This window comes from Procambarus clarkii, chromosome 23, assembly GCF_040958095.1.
Source record: "Procambarus clarkii isolate CNS0578487 chromosome 23, FALCON_Pclarkii_2.0, whole genome shotgun sequence".
Classification (NCBI taxonomy): domain Eukaryota; kingdom Metazoa; phylum Arthropoda; class Malacostraca; order Decapoda; family Cambaridae; genus Procambarus; species Procambarus clarkii.
Window position 1 is genome coordinate 9,871,845 of NC_091172.1, and position 17,788 is coordinate 9,889,632.

Below are 17,788 nucleotides of genomic sequence, written 5' to 3' on the forward strand. Positions count from 1 at the left end.
CACTCTTCAACATCACCTCACACCTCAAACGCCCTTATAATATAATAATATCAGTTTAATGTGTGTAAGTGGAGGAGTGAGGCGTGGCGGGGGATGTGGTGTAGGGTTGGCAGGCGTGGCGCGGCAGGTGATGGAGCCGCCTGGCCTCTCCCTCTCCCTCACCCTCCTGCTGCTGCTGCTGCCTCACACCTCCTCGCCTGAACCTCTCAGACCCGCCGACGACCTCACCACCTCCGAGACCTGCCTCCCACACGCCCCTAAAGTTAACTGTTCCTTCCTGTGAGTTGTCCTCCACCCTCATAATGGTCACCATGCTGCAACACCTGCCATCACTCGGGCAACACCTGCCATCACTCATGCAACACCTGCCATCACTCATGCAACACTTGCCATCATTCATGCAACACCTGCCATCACTCATGCAACACTTGCCATCATTCATGCAACACCTGCCATCACTCATTAAACACCTGCCATCACTCGTGCAACACCTGCCATCACTCATGCAACACTTGCCATAACTCATTCAGCAATGCCTTACCATAACTTTATTTTTACAGCATACAGCAATAGAATTAATTACTGTACCTACATAGAATTTACATAAAGTATAACCTGAGATATACTCTATATCCATTTCTAGTGATCACCCTTTCAATTATTGGCCAGACCCAACAGTGCTTGACTACTGCACATATTATCCATGCCACTTTGACTGTAATTATATTAATAATTTATTTCTAAACCAATGTTCATAGAAAATTGAGAATTTGTGCTTATTCCAGTTATTTAGTCTTGTTATTTTTTAACCAAATTATCCTCAGTGTTTTGGGGAACTTTAGAACTATTATAGTTCTGTCTGTCAGGGAAGGTTACCTTGTGGTTACCTTGCGTTGGTTTCAGGCTTAGCGTGCCCACTGCCCAGTCATTGCCCGGGCCCCCTCGTTGCTGGACTGGTCAACCAGGCTGTTGGACGCGGTTGCTCGCAGCCTGACGTATGAGTCACAGTCTGGTTGATCAGGTATCCTTTGGAGGTGTTTATCGAGGTCTCTCTTGAACACTGCGAGGTTCAGTGTGTGATTGCTTCAGGAAGCCTCCAGGGCTTCTTCTTGAGGTTGTCTTGAGATTATTTCGGAGCTTAGCGTCCCCGTGGTCCAGTCATCGACCAGTTTGTTACACAACCCCCCAGGAAGCAACCCGTAGCAGCTGTCTAACTCCCAGGTACCTATCTACTGCTAGGTAACAGGGGGCATCAGGGTGAAAGAAACTCTGCCCATTTGTTTCCGCCTCCACCAGGGATCGAACCCGGAAATTGTCAGATGTCCACTCAAATCCACTCGGCTGTCAGGCCCTCTATCAGACTCGCCCAGAAATTTGCATTGCATTATATTCATCGCTGGTTTTTTCTTGCAGTTTTTCTTTTTTTCACAGCAACTTTGCTGTGTTCTTTAAAAGTAAGGTCTTTCAACATGATTACTACTAAATTTTATACATTTCCTTTTCTTTCAATAGTGTGGTTTGGCTGTTTTATGTGTTTTTTCTTGGATGTTTTCGTTTTTTCGTAGCATAGCAACGGGAATTAAACATGTTATTTTCTGTGGCCCATTGAAAGACTTGATTAGCATCGAATTGGAGGTTTGCCGAGTCCTCTATAGTTTCCACTCATGAAAATTCTAGTGTCATCTGCAAAGGATCATAGTCTCTCATGTCACCAAAGCTAGCCAGCCTACCCTTAGTCTACCCTTATGCTCATGATGTTTAGAAGTACAGTACACTCCTTTGTCGGCAGTTTTTGGGAACATATCTTGGGATTGATATTTAGGCATGGTGGTTTTGGAGGTCTAACAGGGTCTTGGCTGCCAGTTATCTTGTCAACATACCTGGCCCTCTGCAGCCTTGTGTTGCTCTGGGGCGTCTTGCAGCCATCAGTCTCTTTCGTGTTCATTCCTGCAGTGCTTTCTCCTCCCTGGTAAGTCCTTTGTTTTTAACTTTCTCTGTAGGTAGTTAGCTTCAGGGAGCCGACAGGGCTTCCCCACAGAAAACCAGCGTTGAATGCAATGAAACTCCATTTTCTGGGTGAGCCCCGGAGGCTTCCTGACAGCCTCCTTCCCTCAGGCAGTCCTGGCCCTAGGCCAGGCTTGGGGAGTAAAAGAACTCCCGAAACCCGCCCCAGGTATCTCGAGGTCAGCGGCTTTTTATCATTCAAGAACTGGCCTGTGGCGCCAAGCTGGCCTCCCCTCTTCTCTAATGAGGGGAACTAACTAGTGGAGGGCTTGTTGGACGAAGGTTTGATTGTTTTGGCAGTTCTGAGGTATGGTGATGAAATCAAAAGGCAGCATCAAACCACATGATACCAGCAGATGATGCTAGCAGTCACGTGATGCAAGACAATGCCTTCAATATTCTACACGTCTTGCTCTGAATATCTTCAAAACTGATGTTATTACCACATTCTCATCATAAAATCCTAAATATGAATCCATTTCCACAAGGTTATATTGTAATGGTGCATGAGGTCGTTTCATGGTGTATAGATGCAGAAAACAATGGCTGGGTGCTGTCTCTCTCTTCCTCATTCTGTGAATATCATAACTGGAATTGCATTCACTGATATTTGAATATTGGTCACAGTCTTTATCAAAGTCAGGATCATCTATAACACTCCCATGCAAAATACAATAATTACAGTTACCTATTTTATTCATCATTATTAAGTGGTGCTGTGGCTCCTAGCTGCATGCACCAGCCTTGGTCCCTCTCTCAGTACCGAGGCTCTCACAGCCAGTAAGGATGCTGTTTTTTGCTTTTTTTTTTTTTTTCTAGATGGGCATCTGTTTGCTGGAGTCCTGAGGCACAGAATGTGGGGTTCCATTTACCTGTGGGAGTTGTGAATCATTCCTTGTACAGTAGTACCTTGGTGTACAGTTGCAATAGAGTACGATTTTTTAGGTATATGACGTCAAATTCATCATAAAATTTTTATTGGTGTACAACGTTTTCCTTGGAATTCGATGTCTGTTGATACGTGGCTGGGTCGAACGAGCACATGGCGTTGGGGGCGCGGGGCGAGGCACACTCAGATGTTTTTGACACTGTCAATCATCAAAACCTTCTTCTTAAATTACAACATTATGGAGTCAGAGGTCACTCCCTGCAGTACCTTAAGTCTTACCTTACTGACAGGCTCCAGTATGTTTCTATGAATAATTCAATTTCTCCCACCCTACCCATCAACATTGATGTTCCCCAGGGCAGTATACTTGGCCCTCTCCTCTTTCTCATCTACATTAATGACCTTCCAAATGCCTCCCAACATCTCAAACCAATTCTATTTGCTGACGACACGACCTTCATTTTCTCCAGTCCTGACCCCCTTGCTCTAAATGTCACAGTGAATACTGAGCTAAATAAATTCCATCACTGGCTAACTGCCAACAAACTTACCCTCAATATTGACAAAACTTTCTATATTTTGTTTGGCAATAAATCCTCAAATCAATTAAATTAATTATCAATTAAATCTCAGGATTAACAATTTGTAACAAAGTAGATGGCAAATTCCTTGGCGTTCTCATTGACCGCAAGCTGAATTTCCAGGGACACATTCTAAATATATCCAAAAAAGTTTCAAAAACTGTTGGCATTCTTTCTAAGATCAGGTATTATGTACCTCCCTCCCTGCCCTGGTGACACTCTATTACTCTCTCATCTATCCTTATCTCAACTATGGTATTTGTGCTTGGGGTTCTACTACCCCACGGGAGACATCTCCCGTCACGCAGGGTGCAGTCGCACCTCCACAGATCTCCAGTATCATCTATTGATACCGGTAATGGCTCAAAAGGGCCACCACTTACGGGCTATTCATGCCCGTGTCACCTCTTGGGTGGCTTAATCTTTATCAATCAATCAATCATCTAACCAAAATCATTTACGTCCTCTAATTTCTCAACACAAAGCTGCTATTAGGACAATATCTAACTCTGGCCCCAGACATCACTCGGTACCCCTACTCAAATCTCTGAATATGTTAGATATTAAGTCCCTGCACATCCTCTCATGTGTATTTTATATATATAAAATGCTGAACTGTAATGTCAATCCTGACCTTAAAAGCTTCCTAGAAGGTTGTAACAGAACCCATGAGCACCACACCAGAAACAAATACCTATTTGATATTCCAAGAGTACAACTTAGTCAAACTAGCAATGCTTTACAAATCAAGGGACCCAGAATTTGGAATGACCTTCCCAATTATGTTAAAGACTGTACCTCTCCCAACCAGATTAAGATAAAAACTGAGTACTACCTAATTAACTCAATGTAACCTACTTCACCCCCAAAATGTCAACCCATGTCTACTATTTTAAACAATGCTGTTTGTTGACCAAATTGTATTTTTGCTTTTTTCTGCCGTGTTTCCCCCCCTCCCCTTTTTCCATTTTTTTTTTCTTATTTTTTCTCAACACAATTTATACTTTAATCTCAATTAGTATTAAGTTTTAGTCTTAGTGTTTTTCTTGCCCGAAACGCTTTGCGTAATAGTGGCTTTAGGCATTGTATGTACTAGCTCTTATCTATAAATCCATCATCTTTTGTATCTTACCTTGTATATATGTACTTTACCTGAATGAATACTGTATTTGTATTTGTTTACCAGTGTATCCCACAGAGTGACAACCGCGACCGCCCTTGAATTCTTTGTAAAGAATTTCGTTGTTTTTTGTATTTTTGGTCTCTGAACATAAAAGTTCCTATTATACATCATGCCATGGGGCCCCAAGAAAGTCAGTGGTAAAGATCAACCTAAGAAAATAGTTGTGAGGATGACGATAAAGGAAAAACAAGAGATCATTCATAGTGAATGAATTTGATGTCTCTACAGATAAGTGTTAAAATGTTGGGAAAAAAAGGTGTTTTTAGACAGATTCTTAGTAAGACAGGTAAGCAGTGAACCACAGCCAGGTCCTAGTGGTATGCCTGCAAAACAGGAGAGAGAGAGTACCCCAGAAAAGTCATTACTTCCTGATGTTATAATGGAAGGGGACTTCCCTTCCAAACACTAACACCTCTTCTCCTCCCCCCCTCCCCCTCTTCACCGTCTTCCATATGCCAACACGAGTCCTCAGTAAAGGTATGATATACATACTGTATGGTAGTACAAAATATGAGTGGTATTTGGTATAAAATGTGCTTTTAAGTTTTGTTTTTCTGGAATATTCTTGCGCAGGGCCCTAAGCCTCTGGCTGACACACTAAGTGTTGCTTGTTTTTGTTTTACTTGGGCGGAGTATGGGTATTTATGACTCGTATGATCGCTTCAGTAAGATTTTGTCCCATGTGTTTAACAACTTCTTCTACTCTGTTGAATCTAATTTGACTTATTGGGTTTGTAACTCTGCACTGTGTTAGATAATGTTCCAGTGGTCTGTCGGGCATCTCCAGTGCTGACATTTCCTCTCATCTTCTGGAACCTGTAAGCCTATTTCCCATGCACATGGGTATCTAAACCTGATGCAGTGTAAGTGTACTTCTGTTGTTCTATTGCTCCCTTTCATCAAACTAAGTGGTTCGTAAAGAGTGATGAAAACATTAAAAAAAAAAACATTAAAATATAGCCTAATTAAAAAAATAGTACAACTCTCAACACGAGATTTCGCAGTTGGCGCAGCACAGTGGTTAAGGCGCTCTGTGCATTGCAGTGGTAAAAACCAAATTTACACTGAAATTGGTCTTCTCGCACTTTCTTTTAACTCAAAACATTCTTTGTACCATTTAGTTTCTCATTAGGTGTGTAAAAATGACTTGATGAGGGTAAGGCCTGAATTTAGATGGCGATCATAACAAGGTCAAGGAGCCACAGGGGGGGAGGAGCCCCTCCTAAAAATTGCTGAGAGTTATAAAAGTTCACGTGGGTGTAGTGCAGTAGATGATATCTGCATTACTTGAGTTAATCACTGTTACGTCTAACCTATAACTGTACGGGTCATCATTTAGCCACACCCTGAACTAGGGTGACCTTGATAAGCCTTCCTCTCCCTGAAAATAGTTATTCTTTACCGTTAAATTCAGTAAACAGTTGGAATATCATACGCACAATGAAGCAAGCATACAGCATTTGGGGGGGCCTGTGGCTGAGTGGACAGTGCTTAGGACCCGTAATCCTAGGGCGCGGGTTCGATTCTGGCACCAGCGGAAACAGATGGGCAGAGTTTCTTTCACCCTGATGCCCCCTGTTACCTAGCAGTAAATTAATTCCTGGGAGTTAGACAGCTGTTACAGGCTGCTTCCTGGGTGTGTGTGTGTGGGGGGGGGGGGGAAGTAGTAACAGGTGATTGACAGTTGAGAGGCAGGCCGAAAGAGCAGAGCTCAACCCCCGCAAGCGCAACTAGGTGAATACAACTAGACAAATGCAGTATTTTTAATACCAGTGGTGGAGACTTCCAGTATACAATTCTGCAATGTACCAACAAATGTAATTAAAGTATTCAAGTTATTGCTATTAAGCTTAAAGATTTCTTGAGGTGCCTGAGTACCAGGTTTTCATGGTTGTGTTGGCTTACTGTCTATTCAGCAGTAGCTTGGTCAGTCAGGTAATCACAAAAAATTTCAGGCCCTTGGAATTCCTTGAATGCGAAAAGCCTACAGACCATCGTGGTAACCAGTCAGCTCGAGATGATGAGGGACACGGCTGTGTAAAGGTAACTAATCTTAATTTTCTACATGACTGGATATCTATAATAGGAATACCTTGCAGTTGTCACATAATTATTAGGTACAGTGATTTATACAATTGTGTACCTAATTACATATCCAGCAAAGGGATAGTTTTAATGTGTATATAAGTAATTACCTAAGTGTAGTTACAGGATGAGAACTACACTCATGGTGTCCCGTCTTCCCAGCACTCTTTTGTCATATGATGCTTTGAAACTACTGATAGTTTTGGCCTCCACCACATTCTTCCCTAACTTGTTCCAACCGTTCTCTTTGCAAAAGAATACTTTCTAATATTTTTTTGGCACTTTTGTTTCATTAGCTTGAATCTGTGTCCTATTGTTCTTTAAGTTGCTGGTTTCAGGAATTTCTCTTTGTCAATTTGGTTGATTTCTGTTATAATTTTGTAAATGGTGATCATATCACATCTTCTAGTTTTGGCTTATTTAATGCCATTAGCCTCTTCTCGTAACTTGTTTTTCAGTTCGGGAAACCATTTTGTAGCATGCCTTTGCACCTTTTCCAGTTTATTGACATGCTTCTTGAGATATGGGCACCATACAACTGCTACATATTTTAATTTTGGTCTCAAAAAAGCCATGAACAATTTTGTTTAGTATTTCACCATACATGTAATTAAAGGCAAGTCTGAAGTTCGAAAGCGATGCATACGCTCCACTCAGTGTTCTTTGTATGTTCCTCTGGTGACAATTTACTATCAAAAACCATCCCTAGATCTTGTTCTTTAAGTCTTTTTAATTCCTTTCCACATTATTTGTAAGTTGTGTGTGGTCTATTTTCTCTGATTCCACATTCCATAACATGGCATTTATTCACTTTGAATTCTATTTGCCACATGTCACCACATTCCTTAGATTCCACATTCTATAACATGGCATTTATTCACATTGAATTCTATTTGCCACATGTCACTCCAAGCACATATTTTATCTAGATGAATTTGAAGGGCATGACAATCATCTGCATCTCCTATCTTCCCCAGTATCTTAGCATCATCTGCAAACATGTTCATATAATTCTGTATTCTTTCTAGTAGATCATTTATGTAGATAATAAACATCACTGGTGCAAGAACTGAACCCTGTGGTAATCCACTAGTAATACTCCTCCAGCCTCCAGTCTCTTGTTACTGCCCTTATCTGTCTGTCTGTCAATTTCATTACATTTAACACTGGTTTTTAACCTGTGTAATACTACAATACCGTATTAAACAAAATTTGTAATACATTTCAGATTCATTCTATTGTTTAAGAGAAACATTAATTTCATTGCCCTCATTATTTTCAGTTTGGAGGGCAAAGATTTGAAGATGTAGAAATCACCAAGGTATGGTGTGTCGTTTTAGAAGGAATTGATTGCTGTGGTGAAAGACGATTTCTTCGTGATGGTTTTCCATGCATCAAGTGAGTTTTCAATGTATACTGTTATATCTTTTTTGAATGTCCCATTCCAATCCTTTCTGGAGGGAGCCCCTTGTGGCTACCTCAAGCTACACACTGAGATGGTTACCATCTACCAGGTCGCATGAGCCGTGAAGTTCTTAGAGCCAAAACCTGGCCCCCTCACAAAGGTACGGGGAGCGGTGACATTTTGCCACCTCACTGGGCAATGCACCAGGTCAATGAGTCAAAACAAACCACTGCTGGGTTCAAAAGAAACCAAAGCCTCAAAACTCCACCTAATGAACTTCCCCCCAGCTATGTAACCAAACAATTAAATCTCTCAAAACTAGCATGAGCTCATTCACCCCATGTGTCCCACTTGTTTGAGGGGAGGGAAAGAAAGTGGCTCTGCCTGCTGGGGTCTGAGAATTCTGTTGCTTATGTAGTGATTCCTGGGTCTCCTTTCCTCCATGTAGGCTCATCTGTTCAGCTAAGTGGTGTGGTGTTTGCTCTTGGTGGCTTTTTCTTTACACTTCAGTGTAGCATGAGCTGCAGTGTAATTGACTAGAACGCATCCAGCCTAGAATGACAAAGTTAATCCCGCAAATTAGAAACCTGTCATACAAAGAAAGATTGACAAAGCTCAAATTACATTTTCTTGAAAGACAAAGAATTCGGAGTGACATGATAGAAGTGTACAAGTGGATGAATGGACATAACACAGGGGATATTAATAGGGTATTAAAGGTATCAACACAAGACAACTCGAAGTAATGGTTATAAATTGGATAAGTTTAGATATAGGAAAGACCTAGGTAAATACTGGTTCGGTAACAGGGTTATTGTTTTGTGAATTACCGCATAACATATTAGATTGAGATAAGAGATACGAATGAGATTGGGTGGTTATAAATAGAAGCTGCCTCGTATCGGCCAATAGGCCTCTGCAGTTATCTTCATTCTTATGTTCTTATTCTTATCCCACAAATTAGAAACCAAGCACTTTGAGAGTGCTCGGAGCTGCTTGTGCTCAAGGTTACCTTCCCTGTGAGTGTAGCGTCTACAGTGCCTGGGGATCCTGTGGGGTTTACCTTTCACACACACCCTAGAAATCCCCTGTGGATACCCCCCCAATCCCCATGCCTTGCATGTAGCAAGAGAAACTACTCACACTTCATGCAGGTTTGAAGTGAGAGCACCTGTTCTGCCTCCACTGTGCTGCCTGTTGGATCAGCGACACCTTCGAATTAGTCCTGTAGGGTTTGCTCTCCCCATGTGACTAATGTTTCTGACCCTCCTGATGAGATTAAGGCTTACCAGACAGCGACCTCTTTGCATGTTTATTTTGCTAGGTTGCAGCAGTCAAGGTTATGTACCCCACTTGGATGCCCCAGATCTGCCCCATTTGGTGTTAAGGGACCTGGAATTGGAGGTGTTTATGAACTGTACCTTTACTCTGTCTTGCAACTCCTCTTACATTCCTCTTCACACATGGTTTACTCTTCTTCTAACTTTCCCTCATTGCTTCTGCCCCTGAAGCGTCTGAGGGGTTGTGGGTTGAGGCAGGATTTAGCTCGGATTGTGGCTCAGCTAGCTCTTGGAGGGTTGCACTTCTGGATCGGGTGCAGAGGCAGTTGAGCCAGCTAGTCCCGCAAAGGATTCAGGGTTTTCCTTTGAAGCCTCTCCCATGGATTCTGCTTTTCTGTCCCAAGTGGTGGACACATGGATGCTGGCTATACCCTGAGGCCCTCGAGTGCAGCTTTCGAAGCAAGGAGGGAGTCTGATCTGGGTCTGGATCCCTTTTGACTCTTAAGTTGTTCCTGGGGGGTATCACATGTTGTGTCCATTGGTAGCTATTCACTGCTGCCTTCATGTCACAGGTTCTGCCTTGACAGATTCTTTATAGGTTGATCGAATTGCCTTGGTCCTCTCTTCCAAGGCTCGTCTCAAATTGTTGGCTTTTTCATCAAGTTTAGTCAGCCTGCCGTCTACCCTCGAGCTCATGATATTCGTAGCTGTCAGCAGTCCTTGCTAATATGTCTTTGGCTGTTATTCTGGAGGGGAAGGTCTTGGCAGTCAAACGGGGTTCTGGCAGCCAAATATCTTGTCATTGTGACTGATCCCTAGTGCCCTGGTGTGTCATTGGGTCGTGTCTTGAGTCCATGAGTTTCATCTTCATTGGGTTAACTATAGTGCTTCCTCCTCCCTGGTCAATGCCTGCTTGTTTCCTTCTCTGTGGGTAGCTAACTTCAGGAAGCTACAAGGGGCTTCCTCCAGAAAACCAGCATTGAATGTAATGAAACACCAATTTTTGGGTGAACCCTGGTGGCTCCTTGCCACCATTCCCCAGGGTCTTAGGTATTTTCCATCATTTAGAACTGGAGTTGATCAGCTGGCTGACCCTGACCTGCATCCCTCCTTCCCCCAAATGAAATGAATTTGGGATGAATGAGCTTGTGCTAATTTCATTAATAATAAATCGTTTGTTTACATTGTTGCGGGAATTCTTTTGATGGTTCTCAGCGCTACAGTCTAGCTTATAACTAGCACTGGTCTGTTTTGGTTAACTGATTTTCTGGGTGCTTCCCTGGTGGTGGCATGCATGAATAAATTCATAGTATGTAATTTAATAAGTGCCACTGCTCCTTTTGCTACTTTTTGAAGGGGCCAGGTTCTGGCTTGTGGTCCCCAGTAGGCCTAAATGAACTCTGTGACTGATGGCACTTAGTAGTTTGGCACACTATCAGGGATAGGACCTGCAGGGAGGCAATAGGGCTCACCCAGAAATTTCTGTTTCATTACATTCCATTCAACACTGGTTATTTGAGTTCCCAAAATATTATATACAGTGGTACCTTGGTTTTCAAATTAATTCGTTCCCAGAGACGGCTCGTAACCCGAAACGAATTTTCCCTTAAGAAATTATGTAAATTGAATTAAACCATTCCACACTCCCAAAAATATTAACTTCACAATACTTTTCATACATAATACACACAAATATTTTGTACTATAGTATGTGCAAGTTATAGCTTACTTTTATTGCCGACTCTTGTTGGTGTTTTTAAAGATGGTGAGGAGGGGGGGGGGAGAAGGAAGAGGGGTTAGTGTTTGGAAGGGGAGTGACCTTCCATTATAACATCAGGCAGTGATGACTTCTCTGGGGTACTCTCTCCTACATTTTGCCTGCATACCACAAGGTATGTGGCTCACTGCTTGTTTTCCTCACTAAGAACCTTTCCATAGAGACTTGTTTTTCCCTACGTTTTAACACTTGTCTGTAGTGAGGCATCACAGTGTCATTAAAAAGGTTAAGGCAACGGCTATCTGCAGCTTGATTTGGAACGACAAAACTTTGCATTTCTTCCCATACTGCACACCACTTCTTAATTGTTGAGGAACCCATGTATTCGTTTGCCTTGTTCGGGTAGAATGTAGACTCAGTAGTCGCTTCTGTATATATTTATTGACTGAGATAGCAAGGTATATATCTGCCTAGCCGAGGTCCTTCTACTCTGAGTCTGTGAGGATAACAGAGGCTGCTGGGAGCATGCCTGATGCTCCTCTGTCTGGCATGACGTCAGAGGCCTACTCGCCTGTGATTGGTTACATTTCAACTGACAGAATTTGAGTATAACACATGGCCTGGTATATAGTAATTACTTTTATGTTTAGAAAGCAAAAAAGCTGGAAAAAATGCAATTCTTTAAAAAGAATTTAAGCATGATCATCACTAAACAGGAGCTACTGGTAAACTGAAGCTTGGCCACCCGTGCCACCAGGAACCAAGCTCTCTGTCGACCCATACGTTTATCAACAAGCTCCCAAGTCGATGCAAAGCTTGTAAACCAATTCAAATTTTACGAAGAAGTTGAGCCTGTAACCCAAAAAAATCGTAAAGAGGCACATTCGTAAGCTTGCGATTCCACTATACAGTACAGGGGTACCTCAGTTTTTCATAGTTAATCCGTTCCCAGAGACGGTACGAACCCCGAAATGAATTTTCTCATAAGAAATCATGTAAATTGAATTAATCTGTTCCACACCCCCAAATATATTAACTAAAAAATACATTTTATACAGAATATAAAGATAAGGTATTCTTAGGTACCTTACCTTTATTGAGGACTCTTGTTAGCATATGGAAGACAGTGAGGAAAGGGGGAAGAGGAGAAGTGTTTGGAAGGAAAGTCCCCTTCCATTATAACTGCAGTGATGACATTTCTGGGGTACTCTCTCTCTCTTAAGTTTTGCATGCATACCACTAGGACCTGCTTGTGGCTCACTGCTCTCTTGTCTTACTAAAAATCTGTCTATATGCACTTGTTTTTTCCTATGTTTTAACATTAGTCTGTAGTGAGACATCACATTGTCTCACTATGAATGATCTCTTGTTTTTCCTCTATCATCATCCTCACAACTATTTTCTTAGATTGAACATTACTACTGACTTTCTTGGAACCCATGGTGTGATATATAATAAGAACTTTTATGTTCAGAAACCAAAAAAGCACAAAAACAATGAAATTCTTCACTAAGAATTCAAGCACAATCATCACTAGGCAGGAGACACTGGTAAACTGAAGCGCCATGCTCACGCTGGACCTATACGTGTATGAACAAACTCCAAGCACTGAGGCAAACAACAAGTACTGTACTGAATTGAATTTTTCGGAGAAATTGAGTACTGTACAAGTACCAAAAAGTACGAGAACAGGGGCATACAAGAATCGAGGTTCCACTGTATTATGCTTTGTAAAAAACAACGATGGTCTGTTTCCCCTGCCCCTTTCCCCATCCCACTGTGATTGGGTAGGGAGGCATTTGCTGATAAAGATTTCATTTAAATTGACTTGACTGTTAGGTCAAGTCAAGATCAGTCAGTCAAGATCGCTTGACTGTTATGAGAAAATGTGCAAGATATACAAAATGCTTTTTACACTAAACATATTATAATCCCTCTTATAATGTTCTCCCTAAGTGACTTCTCCGCGTGGCGTGGCGTTGTGGAGGTGGGGTCCCTCGATTGTTTCGGGCACGGGTTGGACAGGTGTATGAGTGGGATTGGGTGGTTATAGAATAGGAGCTGCCTCGTATGGGCCAATAGGCCTTCTGCAGTTACCTTTGTTCTTATGTTCTTATGTTCTTATGACTCTTCTATCATAACATGGCATCATTACAGTTTTTATCATTGCTGTAGGGTATATTATATTTTGATATTCTGTGTACTCTGTGTGTGAAGCTTTTTCTATTTTTTCCTTCAGATACAGTGGGCACTACTTTGTAACAACGCTCATCTACAGCGTCTTGCTGGGTTTCCTGGGCATGGACCGATTTTGTTTGGGGCAAACTGGAACAGCCGTTGGGAAACTCCTTACTATGGGTGGCGTTGGTATCTGGTGGATTGTTGATATTGTTCTATTGATTACTGGATCATTAACACCAGAAGATGGCAGTAATTGGAACCCTTATGTGTGAACCTGTGCTGTTTAGAAATTTGATTTTTGTGTGAGCAATAACATTATATAAATTAAATTATTTGTTTCATGTTATTTGTACTGTATATACATTTTGACTAGAATAATGTCTAGCTGATGTGAATGATTTTTTATTTTATTTTATGAAAATCAGACACAACATGGCATCAGTAACATATAACAATGCTAAAAAATATCGTTTTCTTGGCCAAGAGGAGGGGCTAGAGATACCTCAAGCCCATACTCTGCGTGATAAAATATTGAAGGATTTTGTAAAGCGGCAAATATCAACTACCACATCTTTGGAACATCAATTGCAGAATCAGAGAAATTTTGTCCGGGCAACAGCTGAAGAATCGATTACAGCTACTACCAGTGGCTTAACATCATACAAAGCTTACAAAAACTTAGAATCATCTTTTAATGTAAAACAGATTTTAAGGTCAAGTGGACTTTCAAATGATGAAATCCATCTTCTCCTGAATGAGGACACTGGTAGCTCATCAAATGAAGCTCCTCAAGCTAGAGAAGAAAGACTTAAAGCTATTGAGGTAAAATTACTCAAGCGACAAGATCAGCTCAATTCATTTACAAGCAAAGTCGAACATTTTAATGGAGCAATTTCTTTAAATCGACATGATTTTGAAGAAGAGTGTAGTGTTGTTCCATGTAGACCAGAAGCTGATAAGCTCACTGCCTGCCTTGTTCGCCTTCAGCCCCATCAAGATGAGACCATACCAGAAAACCATCCCATTAACCACATACAGCATCTGGCAGAGGAGCTGTTTCCAAACGATGCAACATGTCAAGGTGACAAGCCACATAAACATAAAATGAAAGCGTATTATCCAGAAGGTCCAGCATCTAAAAAAAAAAAAGATCACTCTGATTTTATTTATTTAACGCAAAAGCCTAAATCTCTTTGGGATATGAAGAAAATTCCCAGGATAATTGGTAGCAGCCATTCTGTTGGTAAAACACTACACAGTTCTTGTATTTTGCCAAGAGATATATCATTGGACAAAAAATGTAAGGCACTCATCGTACCTGCTAAAAACATGGAACCAGCTACTGCAGATCGCACCAAACCCTTTGTTTTGGTACTTGATGCTAGTAATCTTATATCCATAGAAACTATTAAATCAAACAGGAAGAGCATCGCTGAGCTCAGGAATATGGAAAAATTTAAAAACTACAATCCAGGAGAGCCATCATCTACATTATATATAAAAAACTTATCTAACAAAACCTCCTCTCAAGATTTAGCTTCTCTCATGGGACATTTTGAGTCTAATAATGGACCTAAAATAGTATACAGAATTCTTGGTGGTCGTATGAAGGGACAAGCATTTGCTACATTCAGCAATGAAGAAATGGCAACAAGTGCCTTTAATACATGTAATGGCTATGTATTACATGATAAGCCTATTGTTATTGAATATGGAAAAAATTGAATTCTGTTATGCAAAAAAATTAAAGGGCAAAATATTAACATTTATAACAAATTAATATTAGTACTTGCAAAGGCTTGAACTGTGAGGCCTGGTGCGTCAGCAAAAGCACTCTTCACTCGGCTCGTCCTCCAAAGGTTTTCCAACGTCCAGAAAACAGTCAAATTAAAGTGTCCTTTCCTAACCTACTGGAGGACCCAAGTCATAAAACGGGACAGTGCGTCACTTTTGGCAGGCTACTTCTATTTTCAAGTACGACAATTTTTGGCCTTATGTAATGCATACATGTGAAATGCAACATTTTTTGTAAGAGGACAGGTTGCCTCTTGATGTGTCAAGCACTGCACATCTCGGATGTGATGAGCAGGGAGTATGATTATAATGTACAAAGTTAATGTTCAGTGGTGCAAAGAGCCATTCACTACCCTATATAAACAAAGGATACATTTACATATTCTGTTAAATATAGTCTTTAGATTGTCTTTTTAAATGTTTTTTGGAACTGAAGATTACTTCCTGTATATTACCTGTTAACCAATTAGGTCTGATTGTGATGACTTTTCTGTATTGATAAACCATAATAAATTGTTATCAGATATTCTAGATTCAGTTTCTCTATAACTTTGATGGCTTACCCATCTAGTTTTCCTTGTGTTATATTTACCTTTCTACCTCTGTTACTTCCTTATAAAGCCATATTTAAGGTCATAAGTTTGTCTGGTAAGGCTGGGGCACAAGATTAAAGAGGAGTTGAAACTATTATGAAAGATATAGTAGCAACTGAGAAACCAGTAAAGAATCCCACTGAAAAATTAAGAAGCATAGCAGGGCTTGATCAGAATTTTCTGTGGATATAGACAAGATACTGCATAACCATTATAAGTAGTCTATATCATTATGAAATTGGGAATCTTCCTTAAACTTAAATGCATGCATAGTCCCTATATTCATATGAGATTGATGTGTAATTACCTAAGTGTAGTTACAGGATGAGAGCTACGCTCGTGGTGTCCTGTCTTCCCAGCATTCTTTGTGTATATATGTGGGGCTCATGTACTATGTTCTTGTGATGATGTGGGTTCCTTTGGGTACCCCCCCTCTCTCTATGGCATACATGCCAAGATTCCCATTTAGGTCATCAGACCACCCACTCTCAGGAGAAGGTTTTGGGTGTACTGGGCATGAGAGAGAATGAGATCTTCCCATCAACTTTGGAGAGTGATGTATTGTGACACGCTTGTAAAAACAGAACACCACCACTTTGTACTATGCATCTTTTCCTGTACTGGCTTTCACTCTGCTCTCTTCCTGTCCTAGTAGGTGGTATCCCAGGGCTTCAGGGGCCCAACCATTTTAATTCACACTCACGCCTGCCAAACACTTCTTGGAATTGTGTCGCAGGCAACCAGGCACTAGTCAGGGTTTGTTTGGAAGGTCGGTTTTCCTTCTCCCTAAGGGATGCAACTTGCTAGCTCCTGCTGGTTAGGCCCTAACCCAGTTGCATCTTTGTCTCGCCCTTCTGATCCTCCTTGCTTCCTTACCACATCATTGACAGACATCTCCCACATTTCTGGGGGTGACAACTCATTGCCTAGAGCGACACATTCTACTTGGGGAGCAAGGTGTTCTTACTGCACTGAAATACAGTACACCATTCCTGCATATTCTACGTTTCATGATTTGTGTGGTCAACATTCATGGGCAAAGTATTTTAATGTCACCCGTCTTGAAGACCTTTTGTCCCCGACCCCCTATATGTCTAGCTCATTATCGGCATGTGGGGGCTTGGTGGGTGGCTGCCAGAGTGTCTTGTTTGATAGGATGGTATTTCATCCATCCTTTTTGAGCCTTGTGCTTGTGCAGCCTTCTTTACGTATTTTGCTACACCTTTTTCTCTTCCTCAAATTTCTTTCTTTCCTCCACTAATTCGTTCTGGATGAAGCTTCCTGATGACTGTTATAATCTCAAATATTCTTTTGTTTGACTTCTTATCTTCTGATGGAGAGACGCCACTTTCTTCCACCCGTAGAACTTGAGTATCTGACGTGTTCAAGTTGGGGGAAGCTTTTATGTCAAACTCTGTCTTCACTACTAAACCTGATCTCGATGGACTGACAGTTCTTAAGGTAATGATTGTGGGTGTATATCCACGATGCACCCCTGGGAATACCCTGTTTTAACAGGTTCCATGAATTCTAATTGTGACTCCATGAAAGAGTCTACCCAATCTTCATGCCATCCTACCTTTCCGGCCTATCTGACTTGCCCCTCACTCAAGCCCTCCTCCTTTTTCATGACACCTTATTCAATGCTGCCCTCCACTCTGTTGGTCACTACTACCGTGGCATGCGGAAATGTGTTCCCTGGTGGAATTTGGACTGTTCTCCGGCTGTACGACACTGATTCATTTATTTTGTTTCGGGGGGGCAAGTGCAGTGGCCCATAGAACCATCCATACGACAAAACATGAGAGTTAGAAATCTTGTGTCACTGCCATAGCCATTACAGTTGATACCCCTCTCATTCAGATCTAGAAGAAAATCCACAAGATTGCGGGTCAATTTGTTCAGACATCTCGCCTGTCCTTCACCTCCATAGTTCTGTTGTGGCAGATCTGATGATGGTTGCAAACAAACTGGGTTCGCACTTTTCAACAGTTAGTTCTGGTATTCACTGTCCACCTACTTTCCTTACCTGTAAACCCCCTATCGAATCCTGTCCTTTAGACTTTAGCACCCACT

The 17,788-nt window shown here is 41.5% G+C and overlaps 1 protein-coding gene across 3 annotated transcripts; it reads left to right on the forward strand.

The window, feature by feature from the left end:
- Positions 1 to 58: 58 nt before the first annotated feature.
- LOC123764060 (TM2 domain-containing protein 2 amaretto) lies at positions 59 to 15,645 on the forward strand. 3 transcript variants are annotated; one of them, XM_045751554.2, is made up of 4 exons: positions 59 to 279; positions 6,613 to 6,700; positions 8,025 to 8,140; positions 13,384 to 15,645. In XM_045751554.2, the coding sequence occupies exons 1-4, from the start codon at positions 59 to 61 to the stop codon at positions 13,595 to 13,597; spliced, it is 639 nt and encodes a 212-aa protein (XP_045607510.1). In that variant the 3' UTR covers positions 13,598 to 15,645. The 3 variants fall into 3 exon arrangements, 2 of the variants coding, with proteins under 2 accessions (XP_045607510.1, XP_069185972.1); XR_011229429.1 differs by lacking the exon at positions 6,613 to 6,700 and having other exon boundaries at positions 140 to 279; positions 13,384 to 13,407; XM_069329871.1 differs by lacking the exons at positions 6,613 to 6,700; positions 8,025 to 8,140 and having other exon boundaries at positions 140 to 279.
- The last annotated feature ends 2,143 nt before the right edge of the window (positions 15,646 to 17,788 follow it).